A 14,428-nucleotide genomic window follows, 5' to 3' on the forward strand; every position below is an offset into this window, starting at 1 on the left:
TGCCCTCCTGTGTCCCTGATAATAAAAATCTGATCCCCTCTGTGTGTGTGTGTTCTGACAGAACAGCTGCTGACTCCGTCCAGACAGTGACACTGAGCCCTCAGACGCAGAGGCCAAGCATTTAGCTGCTCCTTGGCATGATGAACGGATAGACACACACACACAGACACACACACACACACACACACACACACACACACACACACACACACACACAGGATGACATCATCAGGATGCCCACCTGTGTTTCACAGAATGCGTGAAGTGCTAGTCAAAGAGTTGAGGTCATTGGGGTGGAGAGGGCGTAGGCGGGTTCAAGGGTTAGGGGTCAGCGCCTGGCAGAGTTTTATTTTTACATCTGTGAGATATGCCCGGACACATTCTCTGTGCTGCTCTTGCTTTCTGGGGCCCCACTTTACATTTACAGAAGACCATTGAGGCATTGTAGAGCTTGTGCTTTCATACTGATTTACTTTTAGTGTTGTTCCATTCACTGTAGTGAGCAATAATTGCTCAGGAATTAATTTAATTTTTCTTGTCTAGCTGATCACCACCATTGAGGTAACCGTGAAATGCTTGCTTATTGTTTTATAAAACAAAATCAAAACGTTTGACTCATTATGTTATCCCATTTTTTTTTTAAAGCCATAAACTATGTAATCCAAAGGCTGTTTAGAGACTGATCAATATCAGAGTTTTTATCTGATAAGGATGTTTTCTCATCACAGCTGAGATTGCGTATCGATTTTCTCATCATTCAAAAGGCTCTATAGTCCCTTCTCTGTCCTGTCAGAAAACAGCCCAGTCATCCTGACTCATAGAGGCCAGACAGTCTGTCCTAATAAATCATACAAAATCTAGAGTTTATGTAACAATGTTAAACAATGTATTCTGAACAAAAATATGAACACAACATGTAAAGTGTTGGTCCCATGTTTCATGAGCTGAAATAAAAGATCCCAGAAACTTTCCATTCACACAAAAGCTTATTTCTCTCAAATTTTGTGCACAAATTTGTTTAGATCCCTGTTAGTTAGCATTTATCCTTTGCCAAGATAATCCATCCATATGACAGATGTGGCATATCAAGAAGCTGATTAAACAGCATGATCATTACACACAGGTGCACCTTGTGCTGGGGACAATAAAAGGCCACTCTAAAATGTGCAGTTTTGTCACACAACACAATGCCACAAATGTCCCAAGTTTTGAGGGAGTGTGCAAATTGCATGCTGACTGCAGGAATGTCCACCAGAGCTGTTGCCAGATAATTTAATGTTAATTTCTCCACCATAAGCCGCCTCCAACGTCATTTTAAAGAATTTGCCAGTATGTCCAACCGGCCTCACAACCGCAGACCACGTGTAACGACGCCAGCCCTGGACCTCCACATCCTGCTTCTTCACCTGCGGGATCATCTGAGACCAGCCACCCGGACAACTGATGAAACTGTAGGTTTCAACCGAAGAATTTCTGCACAAACTGTCAGAAACCATCTCAGGGAAGCTCACCAAAGTCCTCGTTGTCCTCACCAGGGTCTTGACCTGACTGCAGTTCGGCATCGTAATCGACTTCAGTGGGCAAATGCTCACGTTCAATGGCCACTGGCACGCTGGAGAAGTGTGCTCTTCACGGATGAATCCCAGTTTCAACTGTACCGGGCAGATGTCAACGTGTGGGCAGGTGGTTTGCTGATGTCAATGTTGTGAACAGAGTGCCCCATGGTGGCTGTGGGGTTATGGAAGGGGCAGGCATAAGCTACGGACAACGAACACATTTGCATTTTATCGATGGCAATTTGAATGCACAGAGATACCGTGACGAGATCCTGAGGCCCATTGTCGACCATTCATCCACTACCATCACCTCATGTTTTATCATGATAATGCACGGCCCCAGGATTTGTGCACAATTCCTGGAAGTTGTAAATGTCCCAGTTCTTCCATGGCATGCATACACACCAGACATGTCACCCATTGAGCATGTTTGGGTTGCTCTGTGTTCGACGTGTACGACACCATGTTCGACAACTTCGCACAGCCATTGAAGAGGAGTGGGGCAACATTCTACAGGCCACAATCAACAGCCTGATTCACTCTATACAAAGGAAATGTGTTGCTGCATGAGGCAAATGGTGGTCACACCAGATACTGACTGGTTTTCTGGTCCACGCCCTTACCTTTTTTAAAAGGTATCTGTGACCAACAGATGCTTTTCTGTATTACCAGTCATGTGAAATCCATATATTAGGGCCTAATGAATTTATTGAAATTGAGTGATTTCCTTATATAAATGTAACTTAGTAAAATCCTTAAAATTGTTGCACGTTGCGCTTATTTTTTTGCGCAGTGTAGTTACCCTGTACCTGCTAATTTAGCACCACTGAATGTATAAAGTGACACATTTTGATGTTTTTCATCAGATAACTATCATCTTCCCTGAAAAATAGGACAGTGAGACACCATTTGGTATCAAACTCTTTAGCACGGAACATAGAGGGGGAGGGGGAGACCCACTTGACTGGTGTCATCTGCTAGTGAGAGCTGGCCCTCTGGCCTCATATACAGTGTGTTGCTGTCATGTGGAGCAGGCTGCAGGACCACCAGGTAGTGACAGCTGACAACAGGACAATACGAGCCCATTGAAGCTAAGGGTTTTTGTAATGAAGGTTCCTTTAAAACTGATTGTCTAGAGGACCTGCAGATAAGACAGTGGCTAGAAGGAGGGAAGGAAGGAATCTAGCTGTCCTTAACACAAGGTAGTCTTATAGGATCATTCGAAAGAGAATTAGACAGTGCCGTGGCTTTCTGGCAAATGCAGTAGAAAGCCATACAGAGCAGCGCCACACACACACTGTGGCTTTTAGACCTTGGTAACAAGGATTCAACTAAGGATTTTAGTTTGAACAAGTCATCAGTCAAATGGACCGAACCGTATGAGGAACACAGGCTTTGAGCTCGGCTTTGGCTAACCTCCATCTCATTGGCTCTTGTGTTGCAGGTGCTTGGACCACTGAATCTCTTTTTCCCTACTGTGTTTCTGTGGGCTGAGCCTGTTCTGTTCCTAGGTCTTGGTCCCAGTACAGACTGAAGCAGGGTGAATGATGTACGGACTGCTGTGTGAGTCTCTGCATGACTTCATCAAGGAGTCGTATGGAGATGATGTGTGGAAACTGGTCAGAGAGAGGGCAGATGTCAGGCTACACTCCTTTGTCACCCACCAGGTAGATTTGGACATGTTGTTCACAAAATAAAACCGTTGTGTATTTATGTTCCAAGGGGTCCTGATATGCCAATTGATACAGTATTTAGAAATGTGTGTATGTAGTTCTGTTTCTACCTTGAGCTCTATAGATTGCCATCAGTAGAGATGTCTCTCTGCAGGTCTACAGTGAAAGTGTCTGTAGCTCTGTCTGTTGCTGTGGATGATCTCTGTCAGTATATGTGTCTCTCTGAAGGTGTACAGTGAAAGTGTCTGTAGTTCTGTCTGTGAATACCTGTGTGTGTTTGCAGGTGTACAGTGAGAGTGTCATCCCGCGTATTGCTAAGGCAGCAAGCGGAGTGACAGGAACCCCCTACAACGAGCTCATGAACTCCTGGGGGGTCTATTTCCTGGGCTTCGTAGGGAAGTACGGTTACGACAGGATCCTCAAGGTGGGACTAGCGCTTACACTGGAATTGTCATAAACATGTTATTGTGTTTTTGATTGATGGTTTGATTATTGCTTTTCAGCATTATTTATCTGTATTGTGTCTGTGTTGAGCTCTTGTTTCGGTGTCTGCGTGTCCCAGGTGTTGGGTCGTCATGTGCGTGACTTTGTGAATGGGCTGGATAACCTCCATGAGTACCTGCGCTTCAGCTACCCCAAGGTCCAGCCCCCTACCTTCTTCTGTCAGGAGGAATCAGCTACCGGAGTCACCCTCCACTACAGGTCTGAGAGGAGAGGATGAGAGAGAGAGATAAATATATATATATATATATATATAGAGAGAGAGAGAGAGAGAGAGAGAGAGAGAGAGAGAGAGAGAGAGAGAGAGAGAGAGAGAGAGAGAGAGAGAGAGAGAGAGAGAGAGAGAGAGAGAGAGAGAGAGAGAGAGAGAGAGAGAGAGAGAGAGAGAGAGAGAGAGAGAGAGAGAGAGAGAGAGAGAGAGAGAGAGAGGGAGAGATGAATAACTCCACCACCCATTCACCAAAGACACTCTCCTCCCTCCCCTCTGTGTCCTGTAGGAGTAAGCGTAAGGGTTACCTGCACTATGCCATGGGCCAGTTGAGACAGATGGGGAAACAGTTCTACGACACAGACATCCACGTGGAGGTGCTGTCTGAACAACTGGTGGGAGATTACTCACACGTCACCATGAGGTCAGAGTCAGACTACACGAACACTCCCTGCGTCCCAAATGGCACCCTATTCTCATTGTGCATTACTTTTGACCAGGGCCCATAGTGCTCTGGTCAAAAGTAGTGCAGTAAAATAGAATGCTATTTGGACTCAGCACTCTCTAAACAAATCAACCTCCATTTGTATCATGTGCATTAGACTCTGAAACGTTTGCTTAATAGCACTGAAGTCATGATAAAATGGATAATCATGGAGTGTATCTATGTACAGCTTTTCAGAAAGTCTCATTGTTTACATTGTTTGGGAAGGGGGTGGGGTAACCTTATCCACCATGTAGAAGTCATGTATACAGTGCATCAGTAAGTGGTGTAAGTTAGCTAATGTGAGGTTTTCAAAATGGCCTCTCTGTGTTGCCTGCGTTTTCTGTTTTCTGCAGGCTGAACTTTGACAACTCTGCCTACCGTTACATCATGAAGGAGGACGAGGAGGAGCAGGAGATTCTGCCCATCACCAGCGACTTCTTCTTCGAAGTCTTCCCCTTCAACATCGTTTTCAGACAGGTAAACCATCAGTCTCTCCACTTCTCCTCCTCCCATGAAGACCACTCTGATATCATCTGGATATTCGTTATCATCAACATTGCTTCAGCAAAGGAAAGGAACATGTGAAGCTGTATAAGTGTGCTAAATCCACACTAAAAACGTAGCAATCCAGACATACAATTTTTCATGAATCTTCTCTGTGCTCTATGTAGGACATGGTGGTGCACAACGTGGGCTCTGGCCTGGCCACAGTCTTCCCTGACCTGGATGGGAAAAAGATAAATGATGCCTTCCTGCTGGCGCGCCCCCTGGTGGAGTTCACCTGGAACATGGTGAGACCTCTTCTGTTCCCATACAATTGTAGTTCCTACCCCTTAACACATCACACAGATTTACTATTCACTTCTTCTTTTCAATGTCACGTACTGACATTGAACGTATTATCTGGTTTAAATCCACACAGATCATCTCCCACCCCAACAACCTGTTTGAGATCATGTCCAAGGAGCCAGTGAAGAGAGAGAGGAACCTTCATAACAGAGTCCAGAGTAAGAGAGGGACCCATTTAAAAGGGGCAACACATAACTGTGTGTGTGGGAAAAACTTGAAATGGATGTCTTTGTTCTTTTTTTTCTGATGGTACCTTCTATCCCCTCCAACTCGTAGGGTTTTCGAAGATTGACAGAGCTGTATGTTCTCTCTCCCTCAGATTCGGACTATGAGAATGCTAACCGTACAGCTGACGTAGACGTAGAGCTCATGGCCTTCCAGTCCATCATTGGCGATGACTACAAAGGTCAAGATCCTTTAGAACGGTGTTTCTCAATCCTGGTCCCAGGGATCCAAAGGGGTGCACATTTTTGTTTTTGCCCTAGCACTACACACATGATTCAAATAAAATGCCTGATGATGAGTTGATTAGTTGAATCGACTGTGTTAGTGCTAGGGCAAAAACAAAAATGTACACCCCTTTGGGTCCCCGGCACCAGGATTGAGATACACTGCTTTAGAACCCTCACACCAACACTGACCTGACCACTGTCTGTCTGTCTGTGTGTGTGTGTGTGTGTCTGTGTGTGTGTGTGTGTGTGTGTTTGTGTGTGTGTGTGTGTGTGTGTGTGTGTGCGTGCGTGTGTGTGTGCGTGCGTGCGCATGATTGCGTGCGTGCGTGTGTGTGTGTGTTTGACGCTCTTTTTCTCCCCTCTCAGATGGCAACAGTGCTAATGCTATGGAGAGCTGGGGTGATGGCAGTCGCTGTCTGAAACTGAAAGGACAGATGAGATACATGCCTGAGTGGGAGTCCATCATCTTTCTGGGAACCCCTGTGTAAGACACACACACACACACACACACGCACTCATTGGTGGTTTGTCCTGTTCTGTTGAATAGCATTATGTGTGTGCTTGTGTGTGTGTGTTTCTACAGGATGGAGAGTCTGAGTGCCATGTTTAAAACCGGTCTCTATATCAACGACCTGAGTATGCATGACTCCAGTAGAGACCTGGTACTGGCAGGAACCCAGCAGTCGGAGGAACTCAAGAGAGCTCTCATACAGGTATGTATCATATGATACTGTTTGTCTGTAGTTACTGATTTGTGCTGAAGCGTCCCTAATAGCACCCTATTACCTCTATTGTGCACTACCTTTAACCAGAGTGCACTATAAAGGGAATAGGGTGCTATTTGGGATGCAACATGTCTATGATCAGATTGACTCAGTGCTGTGACACCTCTCTATCGCCGCCCTGTGGTGAGTGCAGGAACAGAAGAAGTCCAGTAAACTGGAGGAGAGTATGAAGATGCTAGACTATGAGATGAAGAAGACAGATGATCTGCTCTACAGGATGATCCCTAAACCTGTGGCCAAGAGACTACGCAAGGGAGAGCCTGCCGTCAACACCTGTGAGGTCAGGACTAACTGATAGCATGGCCAAGGGTGGGGTGGTGTGTGTACCTGTCTCACCTGTCCCACCTCTCCCTGTCTCCCTGTCCAACCTGTCCCACCTGTCTCCCTGTCTAACCTGTCCCACCTGTCTCCCTGTCCAACCTTTCCCACCTGTCTCCCTGGCCAACCTGTCTCACCTGTCTCCCTGTCCAACCTGTCTCCCCGTGTCACCTGCAGGTGTTTCCAGACGTGACCATCCTGTTCAGTGATGTGGTGGGCTTCACCCGTATCTGCAGCCACATCACGCCCATGCAGGTGGTCTCCATGCTCAACACCATGTACACACTCTTCGACACACTCAGCGAGAAGCATCGTGTCTTCAAGGTGTGTGTGTGTGTGAGACAACTGATCGTCTGGCGTGTGTGTGTAATACGTTAACCCAATGCTCTCCTCCTAGGTTGAGACCATAGGTGATGCGTACATGGTGGTGGCGGGGGCCCCAGAGAAGACTAAATACCACGCCCACAACATCTGCGACATGGCCCTGGACATGGTGCGCTCCATAGACCACCTCAAAGACCCCTCCAATGGCAACAACATACAGATCAGAGTGGGTGAGTGGAGACGCAATGGGAACCACTCTCATACTGAATCTCAGTGTCTGTGTGCTGTGCGTATACACATGTTGGTGAAGCAGATGTGTGTTTAGTTGGGTCAGAAACAGGTTTGTGTTGCAGGGATCCACTCTGGCATGGTGGTGGCCGGGGTGGTGGGCCATAAGATGCCACGCTACGGTCTTCATGGCGACACAGTCCACACCGCATCAGCCATGGAGAGCAACGGCAAGGTAAGGAGAGTGTGAGAGTGTGAGAGTGTGAGAGTGTGTGTGAGAGAGAGAGCAAGAAAGTCAAAGAAAAGGAAGGGTGATGAGAGGAGAAGATAAATGAAGATACATTTCTAACAGCTTCTATTGAGCCAGGTGTTCTATGACTGATATGGCTGATCATGATATGACATATCTGACTCTTCTCTCTCTCTCTCTCTCTCTCTCTCTCTCTCTCTCTCTCTCTCTCTCTCTCTCTCTCTCTCTCTCTCTCTCTCTGTCCCGTTCAGGAGATGCACATCCAGCTCAGCAGCGCCACCTATGAGCACCTGAAGGGAAGCCACTTCATATTCGAGAGGAGAGGCACTATCACCATCAAGGTCAGGGGTCACCAATGTCACAATGGCAACCTTACCGACCTCCGTAACTATACGGGGGTCGGTAAGGTTGGTCATCATCTCCGCAGCGAGAGACCAACTGGTCATCATGTCCGCAGCATGAGGTCTTTTGAAATTTGAAGCCAGCATGGACTCTCAGTCTTCCCATTCAAGAATAGAAGTAATTATGACCCATATCATTACAATGATTATATTTCTATGTTATGGCCCTCTCACTTACAACACAGCTGGAGGGCTAAGTTCATAATTACTGAAATGTATGCTATTGTTTCCCAATCGATGTCATCAAAACATTCTCATTTTCGCCCTCAGAAACAGCTGTTCTGTAATCAGATGTTTGTATAACATAATTCTCCCTGCTGTTGCTCCAAGCTGTTTTTAAAGCATTCTGGGAGAATCTGAGAACGAGAGACCAACTGTTTTATTATGAGTGTGTAAACTATTTTAAACAATCAACATCACCCTATACTGGTATTCGCAAACCATAGCTTGGTGTTGGGGGTCTAAATGCCATCACTGGGTCTGTCTTTGAGTCTAAAGAAATGCTAAAGGTTTGTGAGCCAGCCAGCTGATTATCAGGAGGTAGCAGTGACTCACTTTGTCATCAAAGGCTCTCTGCCCGTCTGCTCCCTGCAACTTTAATGATCAACATCACAGCTGTCCATTAAACCCGACCCTCCTTATCACTTACTCACACAGCGTGTGTGTGTGTGTGTGTGTGTATGTGTATGTGTGTGTGTCTGTATGCATGCTTATGCATCCTGTGTGTATATGAGCTGTGCCTGTATTTTTGTGATGTGTCATCCTCTTTCTTAAATGAAATCTTAACTGAAACCTCCCTCCCAGGGTAATGTAGAGATAGAGACATACTGGCTGAAGGGAAAGAGGGATAAGGACGGGAATGCCCAGGCTGCCTGTCCCCAGTTTGAGACCCAGACCATCAGCAAGGCCATCAGTAAGGCTACTATCTCAGCCCCTGAAGCCAGCGGAGACCAAGACAGACTGGTAATGTAACCTACTGTATCTCTGGTCTGGTGCTTTCTGTCAATAACTCTGCTCTAAGGAAAGAGATGCCCCCAGGGCAGAATGAGGAGATATATTGTGATTGGCTGCCCTGAGGGCACATATTAATTAATTGGATTTTAAATGGTAACAGTTTTGTTGTGAAGAAATCAAATGAAACAACACAACTCCTTGTAGCAGATAGTCAATATAATAATATTTCCACTCTCAGCCCATATCAAAATCTTATGAAATGAGCTTTGTGCCTGGACTGCTCATGGCTTAGCTTAACTGTTACCTCAAATGCCTTGCTAAATCTTGAGAATCTTTATTTTCATATCGTCGATTTATCCCTCATCATGGTATCATGGCTCTATCCCTCTCTCCTTGAACCAGGTGTTCCCGTCGGTGGCAAGGGAGGATGAGGATGATATGAAGTCCATACGTTCCCACCGTATCAAGATGGATATTTCGGGCCATCACTCCCTGGTGGAGTCTCTGGAGGAATGTCGTGCTGAGGAAATGTCTGTCAGCAAGGTGAGAAGGGTGAGACACACTGCTGGATTGTTACCTATGGAGTTCACTTAGACTGAAGGATAGAGTTCAGATTTTACTCTGACACATTTCGTCTCTCTCTCTCTCTCTCTCTCTGCTTTTTTCACCTATTCCTCTCTTTTTGTCCTCTCGCCTCTCACTCCCCTCTTTCCTTCTGTCCTCCTTTCTCTTTCTCCCTCTCCCCCCTCTCTCCCAGTCTCACTATAAGGATGCCCTCCACCATAACAACGGTCTACAGGACAGTCACATTGAGCTGGACTCTCCAGAGTTTGACGTGCATGATTCCATCATGGCATCTCCAGACGGCTCCATTGACTCCCACTGCTCAGAGAAGAGCGCCATGTGCTCCGTGTCGTGAACCCTTAGTCACCATGGCGATATAGGCCACTTAGGGCGAAGGCTCAAGCTGTGGCTGATAATAATGAAAGTTACACTATAATAACTTTATTGAAAAAAACATGCTTTTATATATTTGTTTCATTCGTTACAAAACGCTGAAAGCTCGGGTAACATTTAACCATGAACATTGTTTTATTACAGAGCGCTGTTGTGCCTTATTTGTCCAATGTGTCCATGTTATGGCAATCTATGTACGATTAAAGTAGTCCAGGCCAACGTGTGATAACACCAGAAATGTTTTATCTGTATAAAGATTAGTCATATATGTTTAATAATATATTCCTACACATTGAATAGAGCACATATAGTTACTTTGTAACACATAGTTACTTCGTAACACATACTAACTGTATTCTGCCTTTCACTGTTAGCTCCCGCTGCATGACTGAGTCCACTCCGCTGTGTCAGCCTTTCTCACGCATAGCCTACTGCACTAACAGAACAGAACACCATGTCAACACTGTGGAAATAAAACAAGGTGACAGCATAGCTAGAGCAAGTCTAATGGAGCTTGTTTTCATTGACATGCACACATATACTGCATTGGCATTTGGGTTACAATAGAGACCACTTACAGGCAAGTCAATAAAGGTCAAACATACACTGAGTATGTGTGTGTATCTGTGTGTGTGTGTGCTTTAGTGGAAATAGTTGCATAATCCATGGAATTGGAACGCACAGAACAGACAAGTCAATATAGATGAACAGTCCATTTGTTCTGCATTATATTATTCATGAAATGGTAACATAAAGAACACACAACACATGACAGACAGATTCCCAGATAAGGGCAATACAATGTGTATGGTATATACATTCATTTATTCACGTCAGGGAGTCCTGTGCGCATGCACTCAAAAGTTATGCACAGTAGTGTAACATCCTACTGCTCCTCCATGACACGCCCAAACAGGTCTATGCCTTCCATACTTCCTGAACACTGTTGCATGCTGGGTAGCATAATACGAGAAATTAATATAGAAGCATGGAAACATCATAGAAAGTGAGAGAGGACTTGTTGCCTTCCTCTCCTGTCTGCATGCCTCTCTAGTTCTCTCATGTCCTTGCCTCCATTCAGACCACGTTCCCAACCGACTGGCAGTCGGAGGAGCGCCACAGAAGGTGGCGTCGCGATCCAGACTGCAGCCGTGTGCGGGCCGGGAGTCCTTGGGGGACAGCTCCAGGCCGCAGCGGGAGCAAAAAGTGTAGAAGTAGGCCACCAGGAGCAGGAAGTAGACCACGCAGAAGATGATGATCAGCTGCATGTGCTCCTCCTCAAACCAGTGGTAAGGGGTCAGGGTCGCGGGCATTGCCGGGGTCAAGTCGGGGTTAGAGGTCATGGCAGGTGGCCGAGGGTCGCTGGAAGTGAGGTAGGGGACGGCTGTCATGGCTGATTGGTCGGTTTGTTGCACTGTAAAAGTAGAAAGACTCAAAACACCATGATTTTGTAATGAATCCATGAAAAGTAGTGCACCTAACCTGAGATCAGGCGTTTGGAGGGAGTTTGAATGTAAACCCAATGTAAGCGTTATGATACACATAAAGTGTTTTAAAACAGAATAGAAGTACTCTGAAACACCCAAAGGGGTTCTTCAATCTCAATGTTGGTGTTTCTAAGAGAGTCTCGTGAGAATACCTTTTGGGGTTTCAGTGCATGTAAAAGGCAACATCAAAACAAAGAAAACAATTTTTTTTTGCAGACTGTCTCTCACAATCAAATGGTTAAGAAATGCAAATAGTTTATAGCCTAAATATTGATGATAAGGGCCTATAGAGAATATTATTTTGGGGTGGAATTCCACCTAGATTTTTTCAGTGCTTTATTAAAACAGATTAGAAACAGGAGGAGACAGAGAAGAAGTGAAAGTGTGACAGGCAGAAGCAGGAATTGAACCCCCGACTTCTGGGGCAGTAAGATGGTACATTTAATTGGCATTTCATTGGAATTTTACACACTCAACCACACAGCCACACTCTAAAATAATTATTCTGTTGTGAATTGAAATTGACTAAAAATAAACAACCAACATATACTTACTAAAAATGAATGCAAGCCGTTTCAATGATTTGTTCATTTCAAATTAACAAAATAATTCAGATTAAATCCAACTTAATATGTTGCTCAAATTGTAAGTATCTTTAATGAGGATAACCAAAGATTAAGAAAATATTGTGCTTGAACTCATTGGAAGTCTGGTTTTAAGCTAGTTGCACTTGCTATTTTGCCACATGGCTCTGTTTTTAGAGGATTGTGGGTAATTCAACATTTTTAGAATTTTACACAATGTTGTATGCATGTTTTAAAAAAGTATACTTTTACTGCATATTAGTATTAAGCAGCTTCCCACTGGGCACACACTGGCTGAATCAACAATGTTTCAATGTAATTTGTCAATGTATTGTGACGTGGAATCTATGTGGAAAATACATTGGATTTGAAAAAAGTTGTTTTGAGGGTGACATTTCAACTGCAGGATAATGTCATCATGGTAACCAAATGTCAACATAGACAAACCTTGTATAAATATGTTGAATTGGTACCTTTAAAACAACGTCAATGTTATATCCACTATCAGAAAAAATACAATAGGCTGGGCTTCAGTCCTACTGGAGAATGAATCTATCTACAGCTACAATTTGGTCTCCCATCCAGGCCTTTAACCAAGCCTTGCTTAGCTATGACATTTGTCACTGACTTACTAATGTGCTATCGTAAGAATTATTGTTTGTGTGACGAGGTGTGAATGAAGGATTCAGGCGCAGGAGGTAAAATACTGAAGTCTAGAGTTTAATCCGTTTGTATAAATCAAACGCCCAAAGCGTCAAACGAAACTATTACAAGGGAAAACATCCACCTTGGCATAAACACAGTGAATAGTAGCTCAACCGAGCTACACGCTCTCACAACAAACAATCACTCACAAAGACAAGGGGAACAGAGGGAACACTTATACACATACTAATTAGGGGAATGAGCACCAGGTGTGTGTGATTGACATTTGACAAAACATGACAAGTGGAGTGATGAGAATGGGATCGGCAGTAGCTAGTACTCCGGTGACGACGAACGCCGAAGCCTGCCCGAACCAGGAGGGGGGGGGCAGCCTCGGCGGAAGTCGTAACAGTACCCCCCGACGCGCAGCTCCAGCAGTGCGCCGATCCTGGCCAGGAGGACGCGGAGCAGGGCGAGTCGGATGGCGACGGTGGAAATCCCTCAACAGGGAGGGATCGAGGATGTCCCGCCTTGGGACCCAGCACCGTTCCTCCGGACCGTACCCCTCCCACTCCACGAGATACTGAAGGCCCCCCACCCGACGCCTCGAATCCAGGATGGAACGGACCAAGTACGCCGGGGCCCCTCAATGTCCAGAGGAGGTGGAGGAACCTCCCGCACCTCAAACTCCTGGAGCGGACCAGCTACCACCGGCTTGAGGAGAGACACATGAATCGAGGGGTTAATACGGTAATCAGGGGGGAGTAACAACCTGTATGTCACCTCGTTTATTCTCCTCAGGACTTTAAACGGCCCCACAAACCGCGGGCTCAGCTTCCGGTAGGGCAGGCGGAGGGGCAGATTCCGGGTCGAGAGCCAGACCCGATCCCCCGGTACGAACACCGGGGCCTCCCTGCGGTGGTGTTCAGCGTTGGCCTTCTGACGACGCACAGCGCGCTGGAGGCGAACGTGGGCAGCGGCCCAAGTCTCCTCCACACACCAAAACCAGTCATTCACCGCAGGAGCCTCGGTCTGGCTCTGGTGCCACGGTGCCAGGACCGGTTGGTAACCTAAAACACATTGGAAGGGTGTTAGGATAGTGGAGGAGTAGCGGAGAGAGTTCTGAGCATATTCTGCCCATGGCAGGAACACCGACCACTCCCCCGGCCGGTCCTGACTATAGGTCCGCAGAAACCTACCCACATCTTGATTCACCCTTTCCACCTGCCCATTACTCTTGGGGTGAAATCCAGAGGTCAGGCTGACCAAGACCCCCAGACGTTCCATGAACGCCTTCCAGACTCTAGACGTGAACTGGGGACCTCGGTCAGACACTATATCCTCTGGTACCCCGTAGTGCCGGAAGACGTGAGTAAACAGAGCCTCCGCAGTTTGTAGGGCCGTGGGGACACCGGGCAGAGGAAGGAGGCGGCAGGACTTTGAAAAGCGGTCCACAATGACCAGGATAGTGGTGTTACCTTGGGAGGGGGGAAGATCAGTGAGAAAATCAATACTCAGTTGAGACCATGGTCGTTGTGGAACTGGTAAAGGTTGTAGCTTACCCACTGGGAGGTGCCTAGGTGCCTTACTCTGGGCGCACACTGAGCATGAGGAAACATACACCCTCACGTCCTTAGCCAAGGTAGGCCACCAGTACTTCTCGGTCAGGCAGCGCATTGTACGACCGATACCTGGATGACCAGAGGAGGGTGATGTGTGTGCCCAGTAGATCAGACGATCACGGATAAGTGCAGGCACATTCTGCAGCC

At 46.3% G+C, this 14,428-nt stretch overlaps 1 protein-coding gene across 4 annotated transcripts; it reads left to right on the plus strand.

Annotated features, from left to right (window-relative positions):
* The first annotated feature begins 2,696 nt into the window (after positions 1-2,696).
* LOC121544647 (soluble guanylate cyclase 88E) lies at positions 2,697-10,554 on the plus strand. Of its 4 annotated transcripts, none has more exons than XM_041854657.2 (19): positions 2,697-2,758; positions 3,001-3,223; positions 3,513-3,653; positions 3,792-3,931; positions 4,228-4,362; positions 4,779-4,902; positions 5,097-5,216; positions 5,348-5,432; positions 5,594-5,734; positions 6,093-6,210; positions 6,310-6,439; positions 6,645-6,791; positions 7,007-7,153; positions 7,227-7,383; positions 7,507-7,616; positions 7,883-7,972; positions 8,837-8,995; positions 9,389-9,538; positions 9,744-10,554. In XM_041854657.2, exons 2-19 carry the CDS (start codon positions 3,101-3,103, stop codon positions 9,903-9,905), a joined length of 2,379 nt encoding a protein of 792 aa, XP_041710591.1. In that variant the 5' UTR covers positions 2,697-2,758; positions 3,001-3,100; the 3' UTR covers positions 9,906-10,554. The 4 variants fall into 4 exon arrangements, with proteins under 4 accessions (XP_041710591.1, XP_041710599.1, XP_041710610.1 ...); XM_041854665.2 differs by having other exon boundaries at positions 2,725-2,758; positions 3,068-3,223; XM_041854676.2 differs by lacking the exon at positions 2,697-2,758 and having other exon boundaries at positions 9,389-9,529.
* The last annotated feature ends 3,874 nt before the right edge of the window (positions 10,555-14,428 follow it).

The sequence above is a fragment of the Coregonus clupeaformis genome, chromosome 3, assembly GCF_020615455.1.
Source record: "Coregonus clupeaformis isolate EN_2021a chromosome 3, ASM2061545v1, whole genome shotgun sequence".
In the NCBI taxonomy this organism is placed as follows: domain Eukaryota; kingdom Metazoa; phylum Chordata; class Actinopteri; order Salmoniformes; family Salmonidae; genus Coregonus; species Coregonus clupeaformis.